Source organism: Dipodomys spectabilis, unplaced genomic scaffold, assembly GCF_019054845.1.
Source record: "Dipodomys spectabilis isolate Male_0828 unplaced genomic scaffold, ASM1905484v1 ptg000264l, whole genome shotgun sequence".
NCBI lineage: Eukaryota > Metazoa > Chordata > Mammalia > Rodentia > Heteromyidae > Dipodomys > Dipodomys spectabilis.
Genome location: NW_024870941.1, coordinates 1,492,269 through 1,507,788, shown reverse-complemented (window position 1 = coordinate 1,507,788; position 15,520 = coordinate 1,492,269). Strand labels below are relative to the sequence as shown.

General features: G+C 44.5%; 1 protein-coding gene and 1 pseudogene across 2 annotated transcripts in view; one reads left to right on the top strand and one right to left on the bottom strand.

Annotated features, from left to right (window-relative positions):
- Positions 1-2,372: 2,372 nt before the first annotated feature.
- On the bottom strand, positions 2,373-3,218 carry LOC122125318 (annotated as a pseudogene).
- Positions 3,219-5,612: 2,394 nt separating this feature from the next.
- The window catches only part of Asap1 (ArfGAP with SH3 domain, ankyrin repeat and PH domain 1), a 262,146-nt gene continuing 252,238 nt past the window's right edge, over positions 5,613-15,520 (top strand). For both annotated transcript variants that reach the window (XM_042699919.1, XM_042699918.1), the window contains exon 1: positions 5,613-5,698. In XM_042699919.1, coding sequence (XP_042555853.1) covers positions 5,640-5,698 — 59 coding nt within the window. In that variant the 5' untranslated portion in view covers positions 5,613-5,639. The remainder of the gene's footprint in view (positions 5,699-15,520) is intronic.

Sequence of the window (15,520 nt, the reverse complement as noted above, 5' to 3'; positions counted from 1 at the left end):
AAAGAATTGGAGTCAGATTTACATTTTTGCTGGGGCTGTAGTTCAGTGGCAGAGCATTTTCCTGGCATGTATGAGGCCCAGGGTTCGATTCCTGGCACTACAAAAACAATGTTGAATGAATGAGTGAATACAAATGGATGATTTTTTTCCCCTTACTAGTATTCTCTGGTTCTTAGAATGTCATGTTAATTGAACTGTATCCTTTATCATACCCTTGGATAAACCAGTCACAGAAAGGAAATGACTTTAGAACTCATAACAGTATTTATTTTCAAATGCTGAGATAATATTCTTTATTTTTTAATGTCATAATAGTTTTTCAGGTACTCGAGATTAATGTCATAACTGGAAAGAAATCATCTGTGTTTGAAAAAAAAAAAGAGTCTGAAAGCATACATGGGACTCAACCCACGTGTATGCATGAGCTCTGTGGGCCAAACGCGGGCCTGGGAGAAGAGGCTGATGTGGTGCCGCTGGGTTGAGTTGAGGCAGCGAGGTGTGAACTCGCCCTGGTGTCCCACCTCACACAGCCTTTCACACTCCGTCTCCCAGGAGGCTCATGGCAGTACAGGGGTGCAGGTAAGGCTGAGATTCACGGCCTCATTTCATAAACAGGGACATGAGAGGCTCACCCGGGAAGGGACAGTTCTGCTGCGGAGCAGGGGAGACCAGAACCCTGGTTCTTTGGCTTAAAGCTCAGTGGTCTTGCCACTCCATTCAGCAGCTCCACCACCTATCAGAGGAATGGCCAAGCCTGGAGGTAGGCGGGGGATGAGGAAGTCACCTGACCGGCGGCATCTTATGTAGAGGGAGCCTGGCTTACAGTCCTTGCATCAAACAGCTTGGGTTCGAGGCTCACTTCTGCCATGCACTGTCTTGGACACATTAATTCCTATGTCTGAGCTTGATTTTAAGCTCGATAACGCTGATTCATTATTATCTATCTTACCTCTATGCCTCTTTCTCTCTCTCTTTACTTGGCCTCCCTCTCTTCCTGTTTCCTTTGCTCTCTCCCACTTCCCCCCTCTCTTTCTCTCCATCTCTCCTTCCCTTTCTCCTTCTTTCCTCCTCGCTCCCTCTCTTGTTCACTCATTCATGTGCGCACACACTCACACACCCCATTTTTTTTTTTTTTTAATATAATGGGATTTGAACTCAGGGCCTTGCATACTTTATGCTGCACATTCAGCATTAGCATTCAGCCCTTTTATTTTTAGGTTATTATTTTTTTTTAGAAATATTTAGTGAGGGCTGGGAAGGTGGCTCAGTGGTAGAGCGCTTACCTTGCATGCATGAGGCCCTGGGTTCAATTCCCCAGCATCACATCAACAAAAAGAAAAAAGCCATAAGTGGCACTGTGGCTCAAGCGGTAGAGCGCTAGCCTTGAGCTGAAGAGCTGAGGGACAGCGCCCAGGCCCAGAGTTCAGGCCCCATGACCGGACCCCCCCCCAAGAAAAGAAAAGAAATATTTTGTGAATTTACTCAAATAGAAGCAGTTTAAAGGGCACAGAAATGAAAATATTAGAAATCTATGTAAAAAAATCAGATATAAGTTAGTCAGCTCCAGACATTTCCAGTTAAACATTCATAGATATACATATTCACCTTTTTCTTTATATACAGATAAATACATACTTGATAGGAAAATTCTGGAAAAAAGTCAGAAATACTAAAAATATACTCTTAAGTTTGAAAATGATATGGAATATGTTTCACAGAACAACACTACAAAAATGTAAACCCCTGATTTAATTCCATGATTTTCATCATGCCAGAAGCATGATTTGTTTTAATTTAAAAAAGCAGATATTGGTATCCTATCACATTGGCTTATTAATAATTAAGGCATTTTTTTTATCAGTATCAGTGTGCACAAAATTTTTTTAGTATTACTTACTATGGTGTTTCAAACTTTCAAAGTCTTTTCAACATTAGAAAATAGCTTCATCCATTACAGTGTTTCTTATAAAACACAAAAATTAATGATTGGTCTTTGTAGTTCTAGTAATAAGTCCTCTCTTATTTCCTCATGTAGTATAATTGATCTTCCTTTGCAGGATTGTAGTAAGAACAATAGTTCTTAAACAATGTGACCAAATAACAAAGCATCCCAAAGCAGCAGGTGAACAATCTTAACAGTGCACTTCTACCTCATTGAGGTTGGAGCTGCTCCTTTTGGATGTTTTTCCATTTCAATGTGAAGTAGATTGCTATGAGTTTCATTAGTTGTTTTATTATATGGCTTTTGAAAGAAAAATGATTTTGATTTTTTTCCCCACAGTTCACAGTTCTCAGAAGAGACCTATTTGGGGGAAATCATATAGTCCAACGACGTTCAGAATAACCAGATGCTCCTTAGTAGATGAAATGTCTCAATGCAACTATAAATAAGTATCTACATCCTTAGCTTATATTGCCAGTATATCCTGAAGCATAAGTAAGATGGTTTTCCCATTCCCACAATCCATTTAATTGTTGCTTTAAAATCTTATTATTTCCATCATTTATAACTTCTGTTTTGGATGACAGTTCTGACCACCACCTTTTTATTACTGCTTGAAGCCAGTTTAGACCAACTATTGCATACTCTTCAAATTTGCTCTTAAGTAATGACTTCACTATAGGCAACAAGTCTACACAGCAGTGAGAACATACTGCTTTTCTTCCTGCAAACTATTGGTGAGCACAGAGAGGCAATCCACCACACCTCCAATACTTCTCTTTCTCTAGAATGTTAGAGCTATATTCAACCTCAAATTCCTGCTGAATAAAACTTGAGCCATTGTCTCATAATCCTGAGAAACCTCAGGGGGAAAAAAAAAAAACCTACTAAATTTTGATGATAGGTTTTCTGTTTGTGAAGAACCAACTGCACTGGGGTTAACCAAGTACATTGGACTATCACGGCGTAACTCTTCAGGCAGATGGCCTGCACAAGCTAGTTCATTTTCTTTATCTGCCATGTCACAGCCTCCACTTCTCCCTGTCCTTTTTGTAACAAGGATTTGGGAAGGGATGATAGACTTTCTGTCCGTGCTAGATCACCTTATGTAGTTTATCTGGGCTTTTCACAGTGTGTCTCACTGTTCTGTTTATGTAAGCAGTCAACTCTTTCAGAGATTTCTTAACCTTCTTCATGTTCTTATTAGATCAACGGAAAGCTCCTCAGTATTATTACAAAAATTTTGTTTTTTAACCTTGTGGGTTTCAGATACCATAATCTCTTAAACACCGGTGCTTCATGGTGCTGCAAAGTGCCACAATCGCGCTTGGCCACCCAGGACAGCCCTCAGCCCCGGACAACCAGGCCCGACTCACAGTCATTCAAATGGGCCTGTACTTTTGGGTTATTTTTAAAGCAGCCTAAGAGACTATGATCCTCTTAGCCTGCCTTGTAACTAGGATTACATGCATACCACTGTACCTAGCCTCCCAGTTTCTGCCTGCAGAGGGGCTGGGTTTACAGACATGGGCCACTTTGCTTGGCCTCTTGGAGGACTTTTGTGAGTCAAATTGGTACCAAGTAATTCTATCTACACTCATTGTACTTTTGCTGGGTGCCTGGCTTTCTTAGTTTTTTTTTTCTGCCAGTCCTGAGGCTTGAATTCAGGGCCTGGGTGCTGTCCCTGAGCTTTTCTTTCTCTCTCTCTCTTTCTCTTTCTTTCTTTCTCTCTTCCTTTCTTTTTCTTTTCTTTTTCCTTTCTTTTCTCCCTCCTTCCTTCCTCCCTTCCTTCCTTCTCCCTCCCTCCTTCCCTCCCTTCCCACCCTCTCTCCCTCCCTTTCTCCTTCCCTTCTACCTTACTTTCCTCAAGGCTAGCACTCCACCACTTGGAACTACAGCTTTACTTCTGGCTTTTTGGTGCTTAAATAGATCCAAGAGTCCCATGGACTTTCTTGCTTGTGCTGGCTTTGAACTATGATCCTCAGAACTCGGCCTCCTGAGTAGCTGGGATTATAGGCGTGGGCCACTAGTGCTTGGCCTGGTTTTCATTTTTTTGCAACCAGAGTTTACATTCACTTTTGTGTATAAATTAATATTTTCATGTGTACTAGTTGGTTTTGCTGAATGCCAAAAGCCTCAGAGTTTCAGCAGTGATTCTGGGGGCAAGATGAAGCCAGAGAGCTGGACACACGTCAGACCATATTAAATGATTTCAGTGTTCATCCCAGAGTGTTGAGAAGCTACTAAAGATATTCAGCTGGAAGCAGAGAGGTGGGAGGTAACAAAATCAGGGTCATGCTTTCCACCTGTCACTTGCATATCAACCAGCTGGAAGGCATGAGCCTTACTTGGGTACAATTTTTTTCTTTCAAAACAAACATTAATTTTGGCATTTCTACGAGACTACTAGGAATTTGAACATTGTATAGGAATTTGATGATATCAAGGGACTATTATCATCTTTTGGAAGTGTGGCAGTGGTATTGCCGTTATATTTTTATGAAAGACCTTATCTTTGAGATAGGCGGTAATAACTATGGAATTGATAAAATGCCTGGAACTATAATGTGCTGGGGAGGGAGAGGGTGTGGGTGGCTAAGATTGAAAATGGCTTGCTGGTGATTGGTGCTGGATTCGTGATGCAATTCTCTGTTGTGTGTGTAATAAAAGCAGAGAAGGAGGGGAGAGAGGAGAGGAAGAATAAGGAAGAGGAAAAGGAGGAGGGAGAAAGGGAAAGGGAAGAGGAGAGGGAAAAAGAGAAGAGGGAGAGGGAACAGGAGAGAGAGAAGAGACAGGGGAGAGGGGAGGAGAGGAGAGAGATTATTCTGATTTTAGCACTGGAGACCAGATTTCCAGAGGGAATGGTGGGATATGTGGGGGGGGGGCATCAGATGGAGGCACTGGCTGTGGCCCAGGTAAGAATGATGGGGCTTGATCCAGGGCTTTGTGGAGAGAGATAGAGGGAAATATTTAGCAAGGAAAGTAGCCATGACTAGGGACTGAATTGGCTATAGGGATGAGAGCATGGAGTTTCTGGCCTGCCTAGAGGTGCAGGCTCATCCCTGGGGAAGAACCAAGCAGGCCTCTGGCTTGTGATGCTCCCCATGTATTGAAACCGTTCTCTTACCCAACACCTTTCATCCCAGGCTTCCTGTACTCCTTGCACTCAGCAATTAATTAAGCTTTGGTATGCATGAATAAATTTAAATCATCTCCCAGGTTCAGAGGGCCTGTCCTGGGGTATGTATGTTCATCTGTCTCTACCTCCTTCGTGGGACAGGTTCTTTGGCCAAAGGAACACCTCTGCCTTCCCATGGTCACCCAGCAGTGTCTGTCTGCCTGCCTGCCTGCCTGTCTGTCTGTCTCACCCCACAGCACGCTGTTAAGTTCATATTTAAGAGCCTTCGTGTAGAGAAGTTAATGACTTATAAATTGCTCTCCAACGTAGAGCCAGAAATAGAACGCCAGAAGGATCCCTGAGGCTTCGTTACGCAGACACCAATGGAGTTGACGGCTCCTAAGTGGGGTGCACAAGTTCTCCCTCAAAATACTGGACAGCCGTGCTGGTTCCTAGCGTGGCTCAACACCTCCAGGCAGGGACAGCGTTGGCCTGAGGCAGGGTCTCCCGCCCAGTGGATGACCTGTCACCCTCTCTCCCACCCTCCTGCAGGTCATTTTCGGATGTGACGGCTGAGACATGAGATCTTCGGCCTCCAGGCTCTCCAGTTTTTCCTCGAGAGATTCACTATGGAATCGGTGAGTGATTCTACAGTGTGTTGTGTCCGGCCAGCCTGGCCTGGGAAGAGCAGAGGGACCATGGTAGGGGGGTGTGGGTGGAGGGTAGGAAGGGGTCAGAATGCAAAATGCTACAAAACACGAGCAAGGGAATCTGGCACAAACGCAATCCTCGTGATCGTCGGTGGCAATGAGCTGGCTGGTGTTTGTGGATTTTGTATTTTCTACCATAGCCATAACCCATGGTCTTCATTCAGAAGTAAAGTCAGGACTGCAAAGGTTCCAGAAGTCAGGGATATTGTTGGTGATAAGGACGATGATGCCACCAACAGTAGCAGGTGGCATGTTAGCCACGCCCAAGTCCACCAGGCATGAGGCTCTCGGGAAACGTTTCATTCAGCTCACCCACCTCACCCACCAGTCCTGCTTACTACCCAGCTGCATTTAACATCACTTTTCCCTGACACCCCCCCCTCCCCCCCCCCCCCCCCCCCCGCTTCCTCAGCTGGGAAACCTTGCAGAGTCTGAGACTCTAAAGTCAATTGCAAATCAAAGTCAATGGGCCTGAAACTGACTTGCTGTATGACTACAGACAAACCATTGGTTGTCTCTGTGTCTTGTTGCCTTATTCAAGCAAAGAGGGTAATAATTATTTATTTTAGTGTAGGTTAGATGTACAGAAAAGGATTTTGAATAATATAGGCACACAGAACACAGTGAATAGTTCATTTTTAGCATGAAAATAGTTTTTTTGAGGGTTTGGGGTTTTTTTGTGGTGGCTTTAGGATTTGAATTTAGGGCCTTGTACTTTGAAGGCAAGTGCTATACCATTTGAGCCACGCCCCTTGCTCTTTTTGCTTTAATTATTTTTTAAACAACATCTTGTTCTTTTTGTCCACACTCAGACCTCTATCTCCTATGTTTTCTGCATAGTTGAGATTACAGAGGTGAGCCACTATGTCTAGTCTATGAAAGTAGGGTTTGTTTATTCATTTATTGTTGGTTGTGGGGCTTGAACTTAGGGCCTGGACACTGTCCCTGAGCCTCTTTGTACTCAAAGCTAGTTCTCTACCATTTGAGACACAGCACTACGTCTGGTTTTCTGGTGGTTAATTGGAGATAAGAGTCTCACAGACTTTCCTGCCTAGGCTGGCTTCAAACTGCAATCCTTAGATTTCAGCCTCCTGAGTAGTTAGGATTACAGGTGTGAGCCACCAGCATCTGGCTGAAAGTAGGCTCTTTAAATATATTTTTTAAAAAGTTGTTATTCTAAAGGTGATGTATGTAGGGGTTAAAGTTATGTAAGTCAGGTTAATGAGTACATTTCTTTTTGGACAATGTCACCTTTTTCTTTATTCTCTCCCAGTTTTTCCCTCTTGTCCCTGCCCACAAGTTGTATAGTTCATTTTCAACATAGTTTCTACTGCATACCACTGCTGAATTTGGTCGCCCCATGTCCCTCCATTTCTGTGTCCCCCCACCACACCTTACCCTTCCCAAAGATGGAAAACAAACCAGTCAAAAAAAGAAAAGAAAAAGAAGAAAACTCTTATTTCCATTTCTTGGAGTTCATTTTGTTAAATATTATTTTGTATGATAGGCACATAGGAATTGTATTCCTTTCGCTGTTTAGAGTCATGTATAATTTATCTTGTATTTTATATATAGCTGCTGTGCATGAGAGAAAACATGCATTGTTTGTGAAAATAGTTTTTGTTGTTGTTGGTTGTGGGGCTTGGACTCTGGGCTTGGGTACTGTCCCTCAGCTCTTCAGCTCAAGGCTAGTGTTGTGCCACTTGAGCCACAGTGCCAGTTCTGGTTTTCTGGTGGTTCACTGTAGATAAGAGTTTCATAGATTTTCCTGCCCAGGCTGGCTCTGAACTGTGATCCTCAGATCAGCTTCCTGAGTAGCTGGGATTATAGGCATGATCCACTGGTACCTGGTGGTAAAAATAGTTTTTAAAGACGATTTGTTATTTGAAAATATCTTAAGTAGGAGAGAGTGGCAAGAAGCCAGAGTCGGGAGTCAAAACTGAGGCTGTTGAGTTGGGTCCTGGTGATGCTGAGATCTGATATGACAGTTTGAGGCCAGCTTAGGCCAGGAAGTCCATGAGACTCCTATCTCCAGTTAATTGCCACTTGAGCTGTGGCTCAAGTGGTAGAATACCAATCGAGTAAAAAAGCTAAAGGACCGTGCCTAGGCCCTGAGTTCAAGCCCCAGCACATACACATACACACATTTACATACCACACACACACACAAACACACACAAAACAACAGCTGCTACTTCTCTCCTCCTCCTCACCTTGTGATTTTCCAAGAATGATAACTGTACTGCCTTGGGTTATGATTTGAATCATTCATTCATTTGTTCACTCATGGTTTGAAACATCAGTTGCCTATACTTGGGAGGTGATGAACATGGGAAGGCTCTAGTTCTATGTTTCCCTTTCTCCTCTAGTGAACTCGGCGGTTGCCAGCTACTAAGCTCACACGTGACAGTGACAGACAAAACAAGGAAATCTGACCCCTCCTCTGCGGGTCAGCCGGGGTGGAACACTGCTGTCTAGCTCTGGATGGAGTCTGCAGGTGGTCAGCTTGCCCTTGCATGTGGGAACTTCCATTTGTAGTCACTGGAGCAGACCTGGCTGTGTGGCTGGGTCTTTTATGTGTGTGTACCACCCGAGCCTCATTGGTGGCTGTCAAGCTGTACAGTGTTGGCATTGACCTCTCCCGCCTCTTTTTGACAGTGCCTTACTGGGGCGTGTCTTCTTCATGCTTTCTGTATCCCAAGCATCCTAGCTGGTTCTGGTATATGAGTATTGTGCAGTAGACAGATGTCTGTTAGATGTGGCAGCAAGAGGTAGGAACGCAGACCTACGACCTCCTGTTAAGTTCAGAGCAGCCGTGTATCAGGCAGCAGCGGGGCTGCTCCTGTTCCATCACCTTCCGGGTGCATGACGAGTTTTAATGAAGTATGAGATGAACACGTTGCATTGTCTATCAGAAGTGTGAGACACCCAAGGAATTCTTTTTAATTTACCGGTACTGGGTTTGAACTTAGGGGCCCTGACTTTGTGAGAAAGGTGTTCTACATTGAGTCATACTTCTAGACCCATTTTTTTCCCCACTGCTTATTTTATTTTTTTTTAATTTTTTTTTTGGCAGGTTGTGGGGCCTGAACTCTGGGCCTGGGCGCTGTCCCTCAGCTCTTCAGCTCAAGGCTAGCACTCTACCACTTGAGCCACAGCACCACTTCCAGTCTTCTGAGTGGTTTATTGGAGATAAGAGTCTCATGGACTTTCCTGCCTAGGCTGGCTTTGAACCACGATCCTCAGATCTCAGCCTCTTGAGTAGCTATGATTACAGGTGTGAGCCACCTAAGTGCCCAGCTAAGATCTTCAATTCTTTCTTTATTTTTTGTCAGTCATGGGGCCTGAACTGTGGGCCTGGGCGCTGTCCCTCATCTCTTCAGCTCAAGGCTAGCGCTCTACCACTTGAGTTACAGTGCCACTTCTGGCTTTTTCTGCTTATGTGGTGCTGAGGGATTGAACCCAGGGCCTCATGCATGCAAGGCAAACACTCTACCACTGAGCCACCTTCCCAGCCCCTCCACTGCTTATTTTTGATGTAGGGTCTCACATCCTGCCTGGGTGCTCACCTGGATCCAGAGTCTGGGATGTCAGGAGCACACCCCCACACTTAGCTTTTTTCCATTCCAATGGGGTCTTGTAGAATCTTCTGCCTATTGGCCTCAAAACACAATCCTCCTAACCTCAGCCTCCGTAGTTGCTCAAATTACAGGCATGACCCACTAACACCTGGCTGCCACCTGATGAATTTTTACCACCAAGAAACCGGTACCCAAAACAGGTAATGGAAGAGCAGCAGATCTCAACACCTGCCTCACACTCCCTACCGGCCACCGTGTCCCCACTCAGTACAATGTCCTTTAGAGGTGGCAGTGATAGAGACCATAGACAGGTGGCACTAAGGGGAGCAGCAGCAGTACCAACAGAAGCAGTAGCAATGGTGGCAGACGTGGGAGGCAGGAGCAGCTGCGGTAATGTGACGTGGAGCAGTCAGTCAATCTGACAGCAGTGGACAGAGAGGCACCTCCTACCATGTACCAGGCATGCGCCTCAACTCATCTAATGCTCAGGAATCCCTGGCACATAGTAGGGATTTTACAGATGGTAGGGGATGCACAGAGTGGTTAAGTAGCTCTTCCGAGGTCACAGGACTGTGGAACTATGGATCTACGACTCAAAACTCCACAGTCTGCCTGCAGAGCTTAGGTTTCAGTAATATCAGCATGACACAAAGCTCTGTTCTCCTTGGTGATGATAACACTCAGGCTGGCAAGAGCTTTCTCACAGAATCAAGTTTTATTTCCTAGGCTTCTTTTGTTTGTTTGTTTGTTTTGTAACTGACAACTAAATTCACACAAAGTAGAAGCAGCAGGTGCCCTTTCCAGGAAGCATCCTTAAAGGAAAAAGGCCTGCTTTCCTTCTTCGTCTTTCCTTCTGATAGTAGGTGTGATGGCTGGAACAGGAGCTGCTAGAAAGGGACCATGAAGTAATGGTGGGCATGGGGGACCATTGCAGAGACTCAAGGGAGAAAAGTCTGGGTTTCACAGATTCCTGTTGCCCTTTTTTTTTTTTTAAACCCAAGCATTGGCATGAAGGCTGGAACACAGCAAATGGAAGCTAGCAGCCCGCCGTAAAGCAGCTGGCCTGATGGTCAGGGTTTTTCTCCATCTGTATGAACAAGCTGACCTGAGCTTTAGACCTTCCTTAGCCAAACCATGGGAAACTCTGTGGCCTTCCTCACCATCCCCCCAAATGTCAAAGCAGAAGCCCTGTCATTACCCAGCCGCCGGCTGTCAGCCCAAATTGAATTTCCCTGCGCCCAGCTGATGTCCCATTTTGGTTCCAGGGCAGGGGTCAGGAATGCATGCTGCACATGGTGGGAAGCATGTCCCTGGAGCCGGACACGGACGGCTGACCTCTCCACTCTGCATTGCTGACATAGTTGGAAGGGTGAGGAAGCCGTAGGGTTCTGGATGGAAGAGGAGAAGGAAATGTGCTTTGGAAAAATAGTATTCTCATTCACCATGACAGCCCTTTGGATGTCACTGAAGCTGGTTAAAATTCCCCTGGCCCTTCCCCAGCTTCGCCGTTCCTCAGCTAGATACAGCCAGGCAGGAAGCTCACCCTAAATTTAGAGGTGGGAAAGATCAGCCTACACACTCCCTTCCCTGACTCCCTTCTCCTTGCTCTTACCCCCTTTCTCTCCTTTCTCATTTTGTTAGTTCACTTTTTTTTGTGAATGCTGTGTGTTTTTGTTCTGATGGTACTGGGGTTTGAACTCAGGACCTCACACTTGTTATTCTGACCTGTTACCACTTCAGCTGGGCCTCCAGCCTGGCTTTTTGCTGGTTATTATTATTATTCTTTTTTGGAGAGGTGTGTCTTGAGGACTTTCCTGCCTTGACTGGCCTCAAATTGTCATCCTCCAGATCTCTTCAGATCTCTGCCACTTGAGGAGCTAAGATGATTCTTTCTGGGCTTGAATCAATTAACCCCTCCCTCCTCTTTTTTTTTTAAATTGTGGTGTGTGTGTGTGTGTGTGTGTGTGTGTGTGTGTGTGTGTGTGTGTGTGTGTGTGTGTGTGTGTGTGTGTCTTGAACTCAGGGCTTGGGGCTTTGTCCCATAGTTTTTTTTTGTTGTTGTTGTTCAAGGTTGGTGCTTTGCCACTCTGAGTCACAGCTCTACTTCTGGCATTTTGGTGTTTCATTGGCGATAAGACTAACTTTCCTGCCCAGGCTGGCTTTGAACAGTGATTCTTAGACCTCAGCCTCCTGAGCAGCTGGGATTATAGGCGTGAGTCACTGGTGCCTGGCTGGATGACAAACAGTATTGAGGAGCCATTATACAGTGTTCCATGGCAGCTACACCAATTTATTCTCACCAACAATAAGCAAAGGTTCCTATTTTTCCATGTCTTCCCCATGACTTGCTATTTTCTGTGTTGGGGACATTAGCTCGGCTACTAGGTATGAATGTTTTGTCAGTTTCCTGTTTAACTTACATCCTGTAGACCAATTAAGTAATTCCTGAGTATTTCTTTGTGCCTGTGGCCTGGAGAAAAATCATCCATAGTCATCGTTGCCTAGTCTTGGCCTTCAAGGCAGACAGAGTGTCTTAGAGAAAATAGATATGTAGACAGAACCTTTCCAACTTAATAGCGTGGGTAATAGTATCTTCTTAGTGTAATTAATATTTATGCCTTGCATACTGAAAAAAGTTAGCCAAGTTCTGTGCCTTGGTCAACACATGCCAGGTACATCCTTTAAATGAATATTGGTTTAGGCCTAGGACGTGTGGGCTAGAAGCGATTTCTCAATGGTTTATTGTATACGTGTGGGTTTTGTTGTTGTTGTTGTTTTAATGCCAGTTTTGAGACTTGAACTCAGGGCCTGAGCATTGTCCCTTAGGTTTTCATTCAAGGCCAGATGTCTATGACTTGAGCCACAGCTCCCCTTCTGGATTTTTCTGGTTGGTTATAGCTAAGAGCGTCACGGGCTTTCCTGCCCAGGCTGGCTTGCCTCAGTCCTCAGAGCTCAGCCTTCTGAGTAGCTAGGATTATTATAGGCATGAGCCACCAGCCCATGACTGTACTGGTTTTAATGATTTGAAATGTGCTGTGAGCCATGGCTGCTGTGTTAGGCAGGGCAGTATTAGCTATCATGACTCTGTGCCTTAGCCACAGGGTATCTGGTTAAAGCACACACACACACACACACACACACACACACACACACACACACACACACACACACACACACACACACACACACACTTGCTGGGTGCTAGTGGCTCATACCTGTAATGAGAGATACTTAGACGGCTGAGATCTGAGGATTGTAGTTTAAAGTTGGCCCAGGAAGGACAGTCTGTGAGACTCTTAACTCTAATTAACCACCAAAAAAGCCAGAAGTGAGCAAAAGCAGCGTGGCGACAACTCACAGCCCCTGAGTTCAAGCCCCAGGACCAGCGCGCGTGCACACACACACACACACACATACATCCACATACACACACACACACACACACACACACACACACACACACACACACACACATCCACATACCCTAGGCCTTCCCCCAGGGAGGTTCTTGTTCCTTGAGTCAAGAGCAGGGAATCTGTATTTTAACCATCTGAGGTTATTCTGATGCGGGTACATTTGAGAAATACCAAAGCCTGTGCCTTCTTAACTTTCCCATCTGCCTCTGTGAGATGCAGAATAAGATGCTGGTGTTTTGTAATCTTCACAGTCAGAAGCTGGACAGTCAGCTGAGGACCAGGTACCTAATGATTCCATTGGAATAGGAGAATTTGTGTTGTGGTGTAGTACAGTGTGCTAGGCCAGGAATGGTGGTGTGTCTGCAAAAAAGTGCAGTAGAGAAGAATGCATGATCAATAATACTTGTTGGTGATAATAAATAGTTATGCCACTCGTTTATGTATTCATTATACTTTTACATAGAGTGCCCTCCTAATAAGAAAAGTCTTGACTGTAAAATCTCCTGTTTACTGTGTTTCCTGATTACATCAAAAGGATTGTGTGTGTGTGTGTGTGTGTGTGTGTGTGTGTGTGTGTGCACACGCACATGCATGCGTGCTAGTACTGGAACTTGAACTTAGGGCCTGGGCACTGTCCCTTAGCTTTTTCCACTCAAGGCTGGCATTCTACCACAGCTCCAACTCTTTGGTGGTTAACTGGAGATAAGGGGCTCGTGGATTTGTCTGCCCCCGCCGGCTTTGAATCACAATCCTCAGATTTCAGCCTCCCAAGTAGAATTACAGGCATGAGCTCCCAGTACTCTTTTAATAAGAGAAAGGCCTAGCTGCAAAACAATATGACTGCAGTGGCCTTACAGCCTCCTATTTACTATGTCTCCTGATCAAAGGAGTACCATTGAAATGTGTGTAAGCACCCTTTAGGATGTGTGCATCACAATGAAATCACCCAGTACTGCAGTTTTCAGTACCACCCCATCATTAAACCAAGCATGACTGTCTAAGCCTGTCAGCACCAAGTTAAAAACAACGATTACCTGTGGAAATGCAAGTTGAAGCAGAAGCTCAATTAATGCATTACTCAGCCATTCTTCTCCCTGCACTGGACATAAACCAGCCATCTGGGCATCTCTGGGAGGGATTGAACGGTTGTAATTAGGAGCAGAGGCTGTGTAGTTGACCTGGATGGGAATGCTGGCTCCGCCCTGAAACTGTGTGGTCCTGGGCAAGTTTCCTTATCTTTAAAATGGGCACAACCCTATCTCCTACCAAAGACAGTGCACGTGAAATGCAGTGCTTGGTACTCTGCATAAATTAGTCACAGCAGCAAAAAGAACAATTGTCCAGAAAGAAATGCACTGATTACCTGATGTGTAATTGTCATGCCTCTGTATATCATGTTTATAATAACAATTAAAAATTTTCTAAAAGAACAATTAGAGTTAACTCTGATCATTTAGCATGAGCCAGGCACATATTCTCTCTCTTCAGCACTTGCTACTTATTAACTTAATTGATCCTTACAGTAACCCCAGGAGCAGAGAGTATTGTTATTTCTGTGGTAAAGACAATCTGAAGTCCTGGAAGACCAGAAAATTATTCAAGGTGGTTTTGGTGGTAGAATGCAGAAGGAACTCAGTTGCAAGCAGATGGGCTCAGATCCTATAGTCTTCCCCCTCCTTTCTATTTTCTTTTTTTCTGATGGTACTGGGGTTTAAACTCAAAGCTTTGCGCTTGATAGGGAGGCATTCTACCCTTTGTGTCAAAGTGCCTACAAGCTCTGGTTATTTTTGTGATAGGATCTTGCTTGGGCCAGCCTGGACCTCAATCCTCCTATTATCCCTTTATACCACTATAGCTGGGATGACGGATGCGTGGCCAGCTGTTGATTGAGTTGAGGCTTCGAGAATTTCTTTTTTGGCTTGGGCTAACCTGGATCTGTGATCCTCCCTCTTTCCACCTTCCAAGTAACTAGGATTACAGGCGTGAGCCACTGGCACCTGGCTACAGTTTTCCCTTCTACACACTGTGTGCCAATTATCCTAGATTTTAAGGGAAGCCTTTTAAGATGAACCTCCTACTTCCCCTGTCCTATACCCTGCTTGTAGTCATAGGTCCAAATGTCAGTTTTGGAATCAACTTACAAGTCAGCTGAGCTTCCAAGAAGCATTTGGCCCAACTTCTCACTCCCAACTAAAACCAATTTTCTAGCCTAGATTGCTGCTTGTCACCCTTTGTCTCAGTCTCTCAGACAGTCCACTTAGCTCCAACCAAACCTAGAAATGTTTTTAAAGATGTCCTTATGCCCACGTTCCATCTCCAGTCAGATCTTACCCCCAGTCTCTAGTCCCAAAATCTTAAATGACAAATTCTTACTCCATTCGGACTTGCACAGGCCCCTCAAACTTAGAATAGATTGAGCAAGCCTGAGCCAAAAATCTGAAATCCATAGTGCTTCAAATTCACCATTTAAGCACCAACATGATGCTGTAAGTGAAAAATTCTGCATCATGAAAATTTATGCCTGAGATTATTTTTTTTAATTGTGTGAAACTGCCTTGTAGCTGTGTTGATTGTGTGTTTATGATAATACATGAGTTTTGTATTTGGACTTGAGAGTCATAGCCCTAAGATACCTCATCACACATATGCAAATAGGTCTCAAACACAAAAGTTGTATAGGTTTTCTTAAGTTATCTTTTTGCTGCTATGACACAATATTTGAGAAAACAATAAACAAAGGAAGTAAAGTTTCT